At 42.5% G+C, this 16,969-nt stretch overlaps 1 protein-coding gene across 1 annotated transcript in view; it reads left to right on the top strand.

Annotated features, from left to right (window-relative positions):
• The first annotated feature begins 415 nt into the window (after positions 1 to 415).
• The window catches only part of TGFBR3 (transforming growth factor beta receptor 3), a 123,291-nt gene continuing 106,737 nt past the window's right edge, over positions 416 to 16,969 (top strand). Inside the window, exons 1-2 of the mRNA XM_075098111.1 lie at positions 416 to 672; positions 15,611 to 15,786. Of these exons, the coding sequence (XP_074954212.1) occupies positions 15,726 to 15,786 (61 nt within the window). The 5' untranslated portion in view covers positions 416 to 672; positions 15,611 to 15,725. The remainder of the gene's footprint in view (positions 673 to 15,610; positions 15,787 to 16,969) is intronic.

Here is a 16,969-nt window from a genome sequence, read left to right as displayed (position 1 = left end):
CAAGGCCAGGTCGGACGGGGCTCTGAGCAACCTGGTCTAGCTGAAGATGGCCCTTCTCACTGCAGGGGGGGTGGGACTGGATGGGGTCTAATGGTCCCTTCCAACCCAAACTTTTCCATCATTCCATGATTCTATGCCAGCTGCTTCACGTATTTTTTTAACGGGGCTAATGTAAAGCTGGTGCTAAGGGCGGCCGGGGGGGCGATGTGTGCCAGCCCTGACAACAGCGGGGCCCGATCCCGCCCGGCCGCTCCTCACCGCGCCGACGTTCCCGCTTCCCCCCCCACCCCACACGGGGCGGGCGGGCCCCGGGGCCGCGCGCTCGGGGGAGGGGGGGAGAGGCGGGCACGGGAGTCCGTCACGGCGTTGTCCCCGCCCCTCGCCCAATAGCGGTGCGGCCACGCCCCTCCCCCGCCCCGCCCCGCCGTGTGCGCGGCTGCTGCCGCGCCGTGGGGTTACTCGCGGGCTGGGGCCGGGCGGGCGGCTGCGCCTCCTCCTCCTCCTCCTTTTCCTCCTCCTCCTCCTCCCGCGGGCCGGGCAGTAGTGGCCGGCGCTGGACGGCCTCGGCGAGGGCTGCCCTCCCGTCCCGGCGCCGCCGCGGTGTCCATGGCGTAGCAGCGTTGTTGCGCGCCTGCCCCCCGTGGGACGCGGCGTGGACGGACCCGCTGCAAGGTAAATGCGACGGTCGCGCCCCCCGCCCCGGGGCGGGTGGAGGAGGAGGGAGCGCGCCCCGCGGGGATGCTCCAGCCGTCGGGGTGCGCACCCCGCGGTGTGTCACGCTGCGTGGGGCTGGGCGAGGCGGGAGGGTCCCAAAGGCGGGGGTGGGGTGGGGGGTGTCTCCGAGGAGCCGCCAAACTCAGGGGTGCGGGACGTGCGTGGGGGTGGGCCGGGCAGCGTCGGTGCGTGGGCGCCGGCGAGCGCTGGAAGCGGCTCGCCTGTCCGGACCGTGCAAACGTGCAGGCTCCGTGGGTGAGTTAAGTGGAGAGCCGTGAGGTGGGCTCGGGGCGAGTGAAAGCTACAGGTGTCCCAAGGAAGATCACCTGCGCCAGGCTGGTCGGTGCGCACTGGGCCGGTTACTCCTGGCGCCAAGCGCGGTCCTTCGGGGATGCTCACAGCGCCGTGCGTGTCGGGGTCGTCGGACCCTTGGCGAGGCCAGCTGGGAACTCGGTAACCTACTAGAGGAGTGTAAATTCTGCCTGTGTGTCAATGACACAAAGGCCGGTATCCTGTCACTTCATTGCAACTTCCCTGAGGAGCTGTCGACCTGCGGGATTTACCGTTGCATATTTTGCAGGGGATGTGCTGGAGTGGATTCACTGCAGCCTTCCGAGCATGCCTCTCGTAGTGCTGCCAATAACATGCCGTTCAAGTTAGATGTAAATTAAGTAACTTTTTCAACTTTCCCCGGTTTCAGATGCACTTGTAATTCCAAAGTTATTATCACTGAAGTCAAACCGTGTGGGAGCTGATACTCAAAAGACAAGACTTCAAAAGAAGAGACTTTGGGTGTTGCTGCATGTGTGGTTACACTTTTTCCACTTGCTGTGGATGTAACCGGCTGTAAATCTGCTTATCTCAGTTCTATTAAGCTGTAGCTGTTATAATTTAATTGCCATTGTTTATTATTTTCTTCTCAACTGCATGATCATCAGCACAGTTCGGTTTTAACAGAAATCTCTTGATAGGGTTTGTAACCTGTTAGAGAGAGACTTGGATGAATGAGTGCCATGATTGTGTTTGAAGAATGACATTTTCCTGGTTGGGTCTGTATTTATACCAAACTAAATATTTATTTTCTTTCTTTTTTTTTTTTGGATGAGGCCAAACAGGCTGACATTAGCCCCCTTCTGGGGAGAAAGCCAAAGTGAGAGAGCCACTTACTTTTTAGCAGCTTGTGGGACCAGTTAGGTTTGGCTTACAGCAACCTGGAGCACTGTTGCTATTGTAATCTCACACATGGAAGACTTAAAACTACACGCAGAGATACAAGTTCTTCCAAAGACAAAGTCTATTTGTTTATCACTTTTTGCCGGGAATACTTTGTTTCCCTTAAAGTCCACATTTTTTTCCACAAATGCCAGGGACAGCATGAGTTGGTAGGTGGGTTTTCATTAGTCCTGCACAGGTGTCCTGTTGAAGTATTTCCAACAAGAGTGTTAGCAAAATATTAATGGAAGATGCTTATTCATTTGAAGAGCTCTAGTTTAACCCATGAAAGCTTGAATCCCAGCTGAGGAGGAGATGCCCTTGTTAGGATGCGGACCTGGGCCGACACCAACTGCTGCAGCCGGTGCTCGGCGTTCCCGGCTGGCTGGGGGAGGAAGGGAGGGACGGGTGTTGGAGCGGGGGGCAGGTCGTTAGCTTCCTCCAGTGAAGAGTCCTTTACTCTGAAACTTGCTTCCCCCAATTGTTTGCCATAGTCCAACCTTGTTAAGTTTAAAGTGACACTTCAAATTTTCCTCGTCTACCATGCTTTCTCTCCCTGGGGAGGTCTTGTTTGGTCGTAGATTCTGATGCACGTTTTGTGTGTCCAGAACCTCATCTAGTCAGCCTGTGTGAATGATACCTGCCGTGGATGTGATTGCTTTTAAAAAGTAAGCTTCAATTTTTGTCCTCTGGCATGCAAAACATCTTTTAACACCCCAGCATCTTGATGCCTACCTCTAGGAACAGTGTTTTGAAGTTAATTGCTAAACCAGCAGGGGGAACACAAAACTTTCTGTCTATGAAGTCAAAACTTTCTGTCTACGAAGTCTCTCTTCCTACTGCAGTTGCAATTTGTTAAAACCTTGGGCCTGTACTTTTGATTGTATTTCTTTAGAAGATGAATATCAATTTACTTGAACTCCCCCACAACCATACATTCAAATAAACACATTCTTTTTGAATGCTGCTTTATTAGTTCGCTCTAGCAGGCGTCTCCTACTCTCCTGAACAGACTTTTTGTCATATTAGCCAGAACAGAACTTGAAAAAACATCAGTGGTTTATTTAAGTGAAATTTCTCTTTGAAGGTGTTTGAGATGAATTAATTAAACCCAAGAAATGATATTTTGAATAATCCCCAAAAGTTTTGGAGAATGAGCTAAGCAAAATATTTTCACAGTAAAACTGTATCCCGTTTATGATTGTCTACAGAAATCTTGAGGGCTAAAGCTGACTTGCAAAAAAGTTCTATTCTCACAAGAAACTATTCCTAGTATTTAGCGTTTCCATAAGAGAGAATATTTTTAGATATTCTCTTAGGTTTTAAGAAGTCATTACTAGCTTATTTTTGTAAAGGTCAACTGACGCTCCCAGCATGGATCAATAATGATTTTTAGATTTGTATTGGGATAACAACCGATTACGGCCTTTGCGCCAGGAATACTGAGCGTAAAGGCTGTTGCCAAAGGTTTTCTGGATTACTTGTGTTGATCCGTAATTCTTTCTAGTCTGTGAAGTCTGATGCAGCCAAATGGCAAATACTTAAGGTATGGGTATACAAACAGATTGCTGAATGTTAAGTGAAGATGGGAATTTGCAGCATGTCAGCTATTCCGCGGTAAGAGCCAGGGACCGGGCTCTTACCCTGCAGTAAATGTGAGAGATCTTGCTGCTTATTCTTGGGGGTTAAGCTGTCTTTCACTGATGGTGAGGTAAAAACATGCCTGGGAGCATTTGCCACTTGTGAGTAATAACAATTATGTATTCTCCTAGACTTAGGTCTTAGACCAAGTGGAGGCAGAATGTAGTTCAATTGAAATTAACAGTCCCAGGTCAGGTTTAAAGGAAGAGATGTAAGCTCCTCAGGTTCTGGCATGGCACTGACAGCCTACCAAGGTATTAAATGAATACGAATTTTCTTCCTGTTGTTTCAGTGACCAGGTATGTATGTATTCCAGTGGCCACGCTTCTCTAAAGCAGTATCTGTTGCTGCCAGATACTGAAGGTACAAAAAGATGCTTGTTAAGTTCCATCGACGAACTTTCTCTCCCCTATACGGTTCTCTGAGATGCTGAAGTAAAGTTTGTAAAGTCAAAGTGAGATTTCTGGTTAATGTCACTTGAAAACAGTGCTGAAGCTTTGCCTAACTTGTCTTGCAATGTTTTGTTTGATATCTCCAATAATATTCTGTTAACATTTAAGATGTGAACTACCAAGGCTTGGGCAACTTATGTAGATCTCAGACAACACCCGCTGGGGTACGGATTGCAAATATCTTTGCTATCGCATTATTTTTGATCTAGTTCCACAAAATATTTGTGTATTATAAATAGGCGTTACTTCCACAGCAGTAATATTTGTGGTGATTAACAGCGGTATGCTAGTTTCTAGCCACTTCATGAATAGATGCGTGTTTTGCCATAAAAAAACGTACTAGCGAAGGAGTAGTGCACTTGGAATTGCTTTATCCGTAACTGTGGAATCGCATTTTTATGTGCTGGCAGTCATCCAACAGAGCGGCATTTCTTGTGCTATTACAGCAACAATTAACTCAGTGGTAGCCAAAATGAAACAGATTTACACATCTCTGGAAACGACTGAAAGAGGGACTTCAAAAGTGCTACTTAGTATATATCCCATGGGGTTGTTTTTCTTTTTATTTCCAGTCTGTCAAAATAGATTTTTTGGAAGAACAGTCTTTATGACCTTGAGTATCTAAATAGTCACATTTGTCAAGTTCAGCAGAGAACATTTTATATATTGCACTGTAAGTGTTATATTGTTGAATTGTACTGCTTCCAAATAATTGTGTGTGGCAAAACGTTAGTTTATGATATATTTGTAATGAAAGAAATGAATTTATTCACAAAAACATGAAAATAATTTCATATTCAGTGAGTAGTACTTTAAAATGAGCTATATCTGTTTATTGTTAACCAACTTAATTCCAGCTAATTTCACTATACTAGTTGGCCAAGTTCAGATTTTTTGTTTGTTTTTGGGTTTGGGTGGGTTTTTTTAGTTTGTTTTTTTTCTCTTGTTGCAACATGTAAGATTCTGGGAGTCAGCTGGAAAGGGCCCCTCTTTTAAATAAGTTTAGTTGTGACCTTGCAAGAGACCTGTTTAGATTGCAGGAGAATAGGTTATCTGGAGGTCATGAGTCTGAAACAGGTTAATTATAGAGCTAAAATATATAGGTTGTTTTTCAGCACAGAAGGCAATCGGGGCTGCGATACATAATGTAACGTTGATGAGCCTGGAGAAGAGTGGCAATTCACTGACACTCTGATTTCCTTTGTAAGCATAGGCATTTTCGGTTGGAAATCAGTGTGGGTTCATTGTGTGAGTTGGGGACAATAAAAAAAAAATCCTAGAGTATCCAGTGAGCTTACTGGGTAGTATAGATCTGCTGAACACATGCATTTCTTTGTCAAGAAGCTGGAGGTGGATTGAAGACCCATATGTCCTCTTCTGTCGTAGACCGATAGAAGTAATTGATCAGACTGTAGCTGCATTTGACACAAGGTGATTGAGAACCGTGGTAGTATTTTATCACCAATGCAGTGCTGTGGTCTTCACAGTAATCTGAGTGAAGGAAAATTCTGGTTTGATTTACAAAACAGCTCTTGCGGTATTTGAAAAGACGATCTTGTCTTATATTACGGCTATTACGTTAATGGACCAAGTCACTCCTCCAGGATGTACAGCTCCTGTTATGTGATGGATTTGTTCCTCCCTTCGGTGTTTAAAACCACCAGTGTTTCTGAATACTTGTAGATCTGGTGATTTGGTTCGCCCCAGCAATGAGGTGCAGTGTTTTCCTTCTGGCGTACAAGATGCACAAATTATTTACATGAATACGGGAATTTATTGTGGCCTTCTGTCCTCCTAAACTTCTGTTCAAAGCTTTTTACAGTCTTCATGTATACATTTAATATAAAATAATGACAGGCATGAAATTCTATATGGTAAAAATTACATGGGAGTATATCTGTGCTCTGAGTGGAACATGCCAGTGATGCGTATCTTGATTGAAACAAATCCTCATCGCAGTGCTTATAAATGATAATTTTAATGAAAAAAGACTTGCCTGGACCTGAACGTGTTTCTCTGCCCAACAAATTAAATTACACTGGTTATTTGGCAGGCAATTAGGGAGAGGGTAGATTACTCCTACACAAAGGGAAGCTCCTTTTGACTCATTCTTTTAACTGTGTAGCAGTTTAAGGTCTTCCCTATTTGTGTGGGAGAAGTTTCCTGTCTTACAGATGTGCATCTGAAAATGTAGTGGCTAACAGCTAACTTCTGATGCATGTGTTTTTCTTGTGTTCTTGTTTAGTAACCTGGAGAAATAATCTCTTAATCTACCTGCTTTCTAGAGTATGCTTTATTCTAGAGAGCAAAATTCAATCCATGCTTTTTTTTTTCTTCCCCACCCCCCCCAAAAAATGTGGTTTTGATAATGCATGCGGTTAACTTTCAAGTACCTGGTAGTTAATATTTTAGCCTGTTAATTTACATCTTGTAGCATCTTATGGGCAGCGGGGAGGGCTGATTTGTATCATGTGTAGCAGAACACACTGGTTTTCAGTTCTGTTCAATTTGCTGACCATCCTTTCCTTTTTTTTTTTCCCCCACAAAGGATTGCATCCTTATATAGCAAATTTATGCTTCATGCAATAGTCTTGCTTTTCATTATTACCCCTTGTGGGTTTCTTACAATTAACCCAGAGAATTTTGGGTATTTGTAGGCCATGGTTTCAAAACCGCTTTTCTAAATATATAGAAGTCATTTCAAGGTTTTAAATCCAATGGAGACTGATTTAGCTTTTTTCCTGGTAGGAAGGTTCCAGCTAGAGTATTTCTAGATACAGTTCTAAGGTTTTGCAGTTTAGTCTGGAAAAGATAACAGCATCAAGCATTCATTAATAGAATAATTTGCTGAAATCTTTTACCCTGAGGGGAACAAGCCTCGCTGAGTTGTTGGTAACTTTCCATCCTGCTGTGGCTCCTTTTCCACGAGGAGATGCCATCCCTAGCGTTATATCTGTCTTGATAGGTGCATTAGAGCTGTTATCTGTTTAGTTTAGGTGTGCAATTAGAAACTGAGCCAAGTAAAACTTAAGATAAATGAAATTTGTGTGAGGTTGTTGGCTGCTACTGTGTTTGTGAAGAGTGAGATAGTCCAGTGCCAGGAAACCTATTCTGTTTCCAATTAGAAACCATTAAAAAAAAAAGTAATTAGGCTAAAGAAATAAAACGATGAGGAGGAAGGGCTGTAGAGATTTGGTTTGTGCAATTTATGATCATCTTCTTCTACCTGAAGATTCCTATGCACTAGAAATGTTTTTGTTTCAGGGTAAACTTCTTCAGGACTGGCAAGTCCCAGTTAAAAAACATGACAGCCTGGTTCCTGTTGCTTTTGGTGAGATATTACTGGTTGAGTTCGTTTGGAACCTGTGTTTTATGTAAATGTAGATTTGTCATGGGCTGCAATGAAAACTTCAACCCAGTCTTTATGCGTGTACATTTCTAGGAGTCTCTGCTTTTTTCCTCCTCCTGCTTGCTACCTGAAAGTTCATTGGGAAGATGACATATAATTGTGCCACTGGTATTCCCTGATGAGAGCAGTGAGATTTTTCATCCATGTTGTAACTAGAAGGCGAAAGCACAACTGCCCAAAGCGGCGCTGCCTTTCTGGGTAGGTGTTATGGGGGGGCTGCTGTGGCCATGTTGAGGTCCTGTTACGACTTTTTTGTTTGTGAAAGAATACACTAACTGCGAGTTGCAGAGAAAATATGTGGCTGAAACTGGTACTAGATTGCAGAGTGCTTGAGCCGTTATACCATAAGAACCGTACAGCATGCCAACATCGTGTTTTCTCCACTCCCGTTAGAGATGCTCTGATGTAGGATGTCCCCAGGGGCTCTATGTTAAAGTAGAAAAGTTCTGTTTTGGTACTCAAGTTACACGTGGGGTGTTTGGTCTTGTTGGACTCTGTCTTCAGTGCCATGTGCGCTCTCTTCTGTAGAGATTTGGTGACCTCTAAGAATTTCTGCTGTTGTCAAAAAGGAATCTGTTCCAGTCTCGTTCTTGTGGAAGAGTCTTATGTACTCCTTCCATAAACGACTCCCGAATGCACTTCCTTCCCTTCCACCTATTGAAACCCTCCTACATCCTGATCCTGTAAGAGGCTATTCTCTTGTTTACGCTTGATAAGCAAAACCTTGCCCCTCAGCCTATAAAGATTCAGCTGCGTACCTCCCTGTGTTTGGGGGAAGGGAAGTCCTGGGAACATGCAACAGAAAGATTTTTATCCTGTTTCTGTAAACGGCCTATTCCTTTTGTGTGATGTTGTGCAATGATTATTCAGCTGAAACTTCCACAGTGTCTGGTGTCATGACTTTATTTTTCTGATCTAAACTCACAGCAATTCAAGTCAGGTGATTAAAAAAAAAACCTGTTGGGAAGCTGAAGGCAAAGTTGGTTATGAACTGATACTAAGAATAGACACCCCCATCCAAACAGGAGCTTCGTGCCAGGTGTGGGCAAAGCAGGTACCAGGTAACAAAACCAACCTCAGTAAACTTACTCAAAAGGTGGAATGGTTTCACATCTTTTATGGACTCATTTGTGTATGTTTTGCGGCTTCCTGTAATTTGGCAGGCTACATTGTAATACATTAATAAGAAAATAAATAAACAAAATCTTAAAACAAAAGTCACATGGAATAGAAGGGCACAATTGCTAAATGGCATAAAACATCTTCCCTTGGCACTTGTCCAGTTCCCATAGCCTTTAACTGTGACTTGTTGAAATGTCCCGTTGCAAGCACAGCGGCATGTGAACTGCAGGACATCAGAGTTACTTTTTCCCTGGGCTTTTGACATGTCAGGATTTTTAGTTTTCTTACTATTCATATATTCCCCGTAAACGAAACCACTTTGTTGTTTCTAAAACAGAATCTGTGCCCTTAATAGTTACTGGTTTGAGTTCTGAATGGTGGAACTTCATGTGTATGCCTTGGACGTAGGCATTAAAAAAACACATACAAATTTTCAATTCCACATTAATATTTGCTGACCTTATTAGTCAGCTTTCCGACCGGTACGTGTGCAAATCGCACAGGATTGATGGAGGATAAATGGCACCTAATAAAAAATCTGTTAAAATGCATATTTATTAGGAATAGGGTTAGGAATAGAACAGTTCTTGGAAGAGTTTGTTTATAGAACTGCTTGTGTAGTTAACCATTTGTGAAATTTTTTTTTTTTAATTGAGCTTGGGTGTACTTGATTACAAATGATTGCCTTTTTTACTTAGGCATGGACCACATGTATTCATTGCATTCGCGTAGGGAATCAACACAGACGAATGGGAGAAAACCAGTTAAATGAGTTAAATGGTTGCCACGCATAAAACAAACAAACAAAAAGTGAAAAAGCTTTGGCCGCGAAGCCTTTCTTGGATGGCCTAGAAACTTGGGTTCACGTTGCTATGGCAAAACAAAACAGAGGGATGGATACTGCTGGCTCCGCTCAAGTATCCCCATTCACTTTGTTGGGACTTGCGATGTGACTTAAGAGGAGGATGATTTTTTGGCTCGCTTTGGTAGAGAGGTGTTTGTTAACAGTGTTGTAGAGAGCTGTGCAACCTCTGGCACCGTGCATGGAAAGAGGAGGGAATTACCAGAGTCCATGTCGATAAGGAGGAGAGGAAGTGGAAGTTATTCTTCAGGCAGTAAAGGAAAAGGTTAGACAGCAATGAGGATAGAGTTAAGGCAAGGGGAGAACTTGTATGGGAAGGGTAGGTGGTGATTAAAGAAACAGATGGTGACTATTGGGGAAAGGGCTTAAGGGAACAGAAATAAAAGGGGAAAATAAAGCAACAAGAACCCAATTCAGCAATAAATGTGGCCAGTTCCTATGCTATGGAAGCCTTTAATGGGAAACAGAAACACCCCCAAATCTGTGGCTGTGGCCACCTGCAGGTGTATATATTGCTAGGTTGGACTGTGCAGAGAGCTTTGAAAAAGTAGGCAAAAATAAATCTGCTAGAAGACAAGCGGGTAAGAATCGAAGCTAAGGAGACCACTGATCTCAAGAAGAGTAACATGTAAGAGGTATTTTGCTAGAAGTACAGCAACCGGCAGAGTAGAAAGGTGCTCGGGTGTCCTGAAGACAAAGCTTAATCTGTATACTTGGTGATTTTCATTTATAGCTCTTCAAGCCGTATAGAGCAGGGTGTTGTCCCCTTTCTGAAGAGCGGTAAGCAGCAGTGGGGATGGATACCTTTCTGCTGGTGGCAGAACAGCACAGAATGTGATTTCTTAGTAGCAAGCCATCCCTAGGCCACAGAGCCTTATGTCCTGGTAGCTCCTGTCAGTGATGGCTGGGAAATCCTTAGTGGAAAAGTGGTTGTTTTTTGTGTGGTTTGTTGTTGTTTGTTTGTTTTTTTTAAGAATAAGCAGCATGCTTCTAACTGCTGAATTCTTTGGTCATGTTGTAGTATTAAAGGTGACATTTTAGTTCAAAGGATAGCTTTAAAAATCCACAAAAGACTGGAATTCTGAGGAAGATGAGTAACAGATTTTTACAAAGAAAAAATATTTTGGTTAATGGAAGGTGAGAGATAACAGTAGTGTCCTGAAGTAATTTGTGTTTTGTGCTTACTGCTGCTGGCTCTAAAAAAGTCAGATTCTTTTAAATACCATTGATTTAAAGAGCATTGTTTGTCCTCCGGCATTGAGTACCAATGACATCTGTCCTTCTGTGGCTGGCCATGCTCACAGGCCAGTCAGCATGTCCCAGTGTCCTCCAAAAGCATCATACTTTTCACTGGTTTCTAGCTAGGCTTTATTCATTAGAATTGTCATGGACATTAGAGGCTCCTACTTTAAACCAAATTAAAACGTCGTACTTCCTTCTCTTGTTTTCATGGACTTAAAAATGTTTTCCCCTCTTCTACTCCCCTGGTCTTCTTTCAAACCTAATAAAATCTAGTAGTAGTAAGATTCTAACTGATGTTCCTGGTAACACACATTCCTGATTGCATCTGCAAAATGATACTTCTCAACAAAACAGGCTCTTCTGTGTTTTTTAGGCCCTCGCTTTTATCAGGACTTCTGGACCGCGAACTTCAGTGAAAATGACCCCGGCAGACACTGCCTCTGAGTCAGTCTTCAGTGGCTCCGGCTGCAGATGCCCTCTTCTGCCAGCCTTTCTTGCAGCTTGTAGTAGTATAAAGCATTGGCATGAAAACAGTATGTTTAGTAAACCCAAAGCTCTCATGTCATCTTCTCTTCCTCTTCCTCATTGGGATTTTTTGGTTATACTTTTAATATGCCCTTTCGTGACCTCAGTTACAAAAATAGCTACCCAGATATACCCCAAAGGAAAAGATGATTCTCTCGGAAATTTCTTTTGAATCTCAAATTGACTAGCAGTTGTGTTTACTTCTTGGATAAATAGTTTAGGCTCCTGATCCCTTTGCACAGCTTTATTCTCTTATTTCAAAGGAAATGTCGCCTGGTTCTGTCGACTGCCTCAACTTTGCCTAGTTTGCAGGTTTCACATATTCTTCTAGTGACAGCGGGTTTCACACCGAAGCAAGATCTGGCATGTTTTGCACCACAGCTGAATTTTTCTCACCTATTTTGTTACTCGTTTCTCTTTGGTACTGGCAGATGGTCAGATAATAGCAGCTTCATAGCTGACTTCTGTCACAGGATGATCAGGTTTTCCAAAATACTGACTAATTACCTGCTTAGTAGGTTTGTTCTTAAATGAATTATTAGTAGCATTTTTGTCTGTGCATTTTGACTTGAATTACTGCTGTGTAGCTGGCAGTTTGGATATCATCCATCCTAAAGTCATGAAACTTGCTGTCAGCTTGTCACCATTTCACGTTGTCTTTCAAGGTTTGAAGTTTGACTGCCCTTTTAAGTTTGTGAATGCCTATCTTCAAGCAAGTGAGCCCCTTCTGTAGAAAGCTCTTCCTAGCTTTCATTTAAGTCTCCATTATTCACCCTTCACGAGCTGGCAGAATCAGAGTAGAAGCCTAGGGCTTTTCGATCGTATACTGACGGCTCCAAGTTATACCTTGTAAATGTTATTGGTCAGTGGGTTGCGGTAGGAATCAAATCACTCTTTCATTTTTACATACAGATGGAAATGCATATGTATTCTCTCTCCTTTTTAGATCATCTTTCCCAAATCAAAGTCAAATCAAAACTTGGCCTTTTGACATATTGGGTGGTTGGCACAGAATGGGATGCTCAGCTGCTCTTGGTTGCACTGCTTTATCTTGGGTTCTTTCCCTGTGCTCCCTATTTCCACACAACTGCGAGCCTTAAAAATGTCGCTGAAGAATGAGCGGTTTGTGCTGATGGAAGAGCGATCTAAGTTAATGTCTGGTGTTTTCCTATTTAGTATATTACTGAGCGTATGTGCTGTAGTTGTTCCTTTCCTGGTTTCTCTTGTGTTCGTCGTTGATGATGGTGGTGATGGTTACAAATCAGTAACTCAAGTTTCAGAAGGCTTATTCGTTGCCTGTTGGCACATATGACATCTTGCAGGACATTATGATGGTCTTTTATAGCTAACACTGGCTAGAAATCTCATGATTTACAGTACTTGATAATTTTTATTTAAGGCAGCATTTAAAAATTGAGTTAGCAACCAAATACTCTCACTGAGTAGATTTAGGTTTCTTTTCATCTAGAGAAATTGCAACAAATGATTCCAGCTCACATCTGACTTCCCAAATGATGTTCAATATCTGTCATAAATTCCTTATGGCTTGCTGTTTTGGCATTAAACCTGTTTGATTTGGACTTTCAAGTTCAAAAACTTCTGTGTTAAAGGATTGTCCAAAACTCTTGTCAACAATTTATTATTTCTGTTTAATAAAGGTTGGCCTTAATTTACCACAAAGTTCAGTATTCCTCATGGATTTGAGGGTTTAGCTATATAACATTATGCTCTAGGGGGAGATGAGATGGATCTAGGAGCTCGCTGAATGCTTCCAGTAGGTTCAGGATGAATAATTTTTACAAGCCTTGTAAATTGCCCAAGGAGGCCGTCATTTTCTGAGGTTCTCCTGTTTTGAGCTGTCTCCAGCATTGGTTTTGTGTGTGTGTTCATCCTTCTCCAGAACTATTTTTTCTTGAAGATGAACCCATCTTTTACAAAATGTCATAGAAGAAATCTTCAGGTAAATCATGCTTGTTTCGGGTTGTATGATGGACTGTTGCTGTTTTATGAGGCTGTGTTGTTTGTCTTGCTGTTAAGGATAGAAATTCATTGCAGCGTCTTGTTACTTCAGTTGCGTTGTGTGATAGTGTTGTAGTCTCACCTAATGTTTTTTTTTAAGTGTATTGATCCTCGCAAACAGTGGAAAGAATAGTTTGTGCCAGAGAACCTGTAAGTGATCAAATATTCAACCTCAGTAAAGGTGATATATTTTAAGGTGGAATAAGCAAAATTAAACAGAACTGATGTTGTTACATGAACGATATACGAGGAGGTATTTGTTTATTCTTTTTTTTTAATCTTGGATTAATTAATATCTATTCCTAAGTTCAAGGCCAGTTTTAATAAGGACAATGCATGGAAGAGAACAAAAATGCAGTTTGGGGTTGGGGTTTTTTTTTGTGGCTAAGGCTATTTTAAACATCCCGGGATAGTTTCAGAGGCTCTTAATTTTTGAGGCCAAGGTTTTAGGTTAGTATGACTAAGTATTTTCACAGATAGTAACAGTCTCACATAATCTAATTCTGATGGAAAAGAACCTCCAGTTTGGGATATCTAGTCATACATGAATCATACATAACTTTGTGAATAGCAGATAGCAAGATGCACAGATCTTGCTTACACTGTGCAAAGTGGTAAGCGTACCTCTTCAGAGTCAAGGGTAAACTCCTTTTCCCCAGATGAAGTGCCAGTAGGTAGAAGACAAAGATGACTAGGTAGCATTGCTAGAGTTACCGTTTCTCTAGGTGTTTACTTCATTCACTGCTGTTATCTGACAATGTTTCTAAGCCACTCTAAGGGAGGCAATGAGGAGCTATGCAGGGGAAAGAACCAGTTACGGAATTTCAACCTAAAATATCATGTGCTAAAAGCAAACAGGACACAAAAGCAAATGTGCCGCTTATATGGGATGCGGAGCTTGAAAGCGAACTGCGTGAAATCTCCCGCTGTGGTAGATATCGAGCTCATTCCTTGGCCCAGACATTTCTGTGCTGCAGAAGTGTGGTGTCTGGGTGCTCCCAGCAGCCTGCAGAGCCACTCCTGGGCTCTCCCCCCACGCAGGCGGGAGCTGGGGCACGGCCGAGACCGGTCAGAGGCGCGGGGAGCTGGGCGCCGATCTGTCAGAGGCATTGGTCCTGGCCTTGGGCGCTGACGGTCCTTTCTTGGTGGGTAGCTGCAGCCCCCTCTGCACAGGGCAGTGCCGTCTCTGCAGAGTAACCCACGGAGAAATTCCGCAATGGAGTTGCTGGCGTTTCCCTTGTAGCGGTAGGAGTGCTGTCAGCAGGTATCCTGAAGTGCTGGTCCAGTTGCACGTTTTCCCTGTGCCGTGTAACAGAGCCTAGCCCTGGCTTTGTTTGACTTTGTATTTCATCCCATTTTAATGTCAGCAAGAACCTTTTAACTGGTATTCATATTGTCACAGTTTAGACTTTGGTCCTGACTCAGCATTTCGCTATCACTTAGCCCCGTGATGGTTGTTTGTTAGAGCTTGCATTGCTTTGTGGTGAGTTTTTGGTTGCTATGGCACCATCTGTCATCTTCTGCTCCTGGAGGCTGGTAGCCAAGTGAAGTAGATAAGATTTTTATTTCATTGAATATGATACCAATGTACTAGTTCTTTACCTACGTGGTCCATGGTCTCATTCTAGACAGCTAGATGACTGAGAATAGATGAAAAAAAAAAATGAGTGGAAGAGGGTATTGTGCATATAGTACGTGTTTCTCCTCAAAAATCTGCAGCGTGCATTCCGGGGCCAGAAGTTTTTCTGGTTTTGATGCTTGCAGGCATCCGTTGTGTCGTCACTTATTTGTGTAGCACAGTGAAGTTGTTTTACTGACCTGGTATATCATATCTTGAAATCTCTTAAAATAAAGATTCTGAACAGCTTTATATTTACACTTAGCATCAAGTGGCCTTGAAAAGTCTTCAGTATTTGTGATAATGACAAATGAGTTAAATTTATCATGTTACCCGTAAACTAGCTAGAGCACATGTGAAACATTTCGCCATGGTATAATAAAGGTAGCCGCAGATAAATAAACAAATTTTTATATGTCCCAGAGAAAGTCTGAATACTTTAAATAAACATGTCTGAGGCTCTGAGTACCATTGGCAGGCTTCAGCAGGACTTCAGTGTTAGTTGACAGAAAGGACTCTGGGATTTCACTTCCAAGTAGGTCACAACTTGCACAATGGATAATGTGGAAGAGCAACAGCTGCGAAGAGGTGCTGAAATACAGGGAGGAAAGAGTACTTCGCTATCACTACCTAGGGTATCTGGCAATATAAAAATGCACTCCTCTAGCAGTCCTTTAAGAAAGAATTGTTTAAAAATAACTTGTTTCTTTTGTTACAGGAGAGGCAATTTTAAATATCTAGTAACATGTCTGCAAGTTATTTGTATTAAAATTTATTTTTACTTTTTTCTGTAGGCAATTAAAAGTCTGGAAGACTTGATTTCAAAACATACCACAAATTTCAAAGGAAGTAAATCTACATGAAGAGCTACAAAGGGAGTTGATTTGAGAAGACACAGCATTTGCAAAAATGTCTTCAAGTTGTGTGGCTTCAGTGTTTGCTTTGATGATTTTGTGCTTTGCAGCTGCAGGTAGGTGGCATTATGTAAATCTGTGTTCAGTGTAACTTACTGTATATATTCAGAATTATTGATCAAAAATACTTTTTCATCCTGGAAAAATATAGGTCAGCTAAAGTTTATATTTATGTCTAGGTTTTATATAAAACTATTGTGATCATGAGTGCTGGTATGGTGATGTCAGAATGCTGTTCCTGTAAGAGTCTTCTTGCGCCTACGTTCCGTCTTAAAATCATGAAAGAACTGCAGCCATAACATGAATTATTGTGGTTATTTATTTTTAAAAAGGGAATCGCATGGTGTACGTATATTATGAAGGGGAAAGTTGCCATGGAAGCCTTTGGGAGTGGAAGCAGGGTGGCTCTGCCAGCGCGATGCTGAGGCTGAACTATTAGCTGTGTTGCGAGGCTGGATTTATTACCCCGGGAACAGGGTTGTGCTGGTGAAGCTGTGTTTCTTCAGAACCTGAGCTAGGGTCTCTCTACAGAGCTGGGCTGATCGGGTGCACCAACTCAGTGCAGTGCTGCCTTCAAGGTGTATCATCTGCAATTAAGTTCTGATTACTTTATAAAAAGAAATGTATGACAACATTCCCCCAAAATAAGTATGAAAGGTATGTAACAGGTCACTGAGTCCATCACTGAGTCCATCCTTCCTCCGCTATTGGGCTAAATCTCACCTCGATCGTTCCTGACAGTTGTTCAATCTGTTTTAAAGTTAATTGTCAATGGTGATGGAAAAGACCTTTTAACAGCAGTTGTCAGTGTTACTGGAGGCCTCGTAGGTTAGGAAGATGCGTTGCCATTTATGGGGATTGTTCCTATCCCACATTTTGTCCTAGATAAGGATTTTTAAAACAATGTGTTGCAATAACTTGTGACACAGAAAGGAAGGATCTGTACAGTTCAAGTACCTAGCTTATATTGTAGTCACTTCAGCCCTGGAAGAAATTATTCTCAGTGTGTTTGTCAGAGTTCTTCCTGTGGTTACAAGGGGAAGCCTCTTGTGTGTCCAGCTTGCATACAGCACGGGTTGTTGGAGAAGAGGCCAAGTGGATATACAGTCAGTCAGAATGAGGTATTGGGAAAAGTGGACACTGGACAGATGGCTTGCTTAAATCTGAGATGTCCTCACTGCGGAAAAGATGACCAGCTTTGGAAGAGACAGGGCTGAGCAATTAAATGTGTTACAATTT

The sequence above is a fragment of the Phalacrocorax aristotelis genome, chromosome 6 (assembly GCF_949628215.1).
Source record: "Phalacrocorax aristotelis chromosome 6, bGulAri2.1, whole genome shotgun sequence".
Classification (NCBI taxonomy): Eukaryota; Metazoa; Chordata; class Aves; order Suliformes; family Phalacrocoracidae; genus Phalacrocorax; species Phalacrocorax aristotelis.
This window is presented reverse-complemented; position numbering and strand designations above follow the sequence as displayed.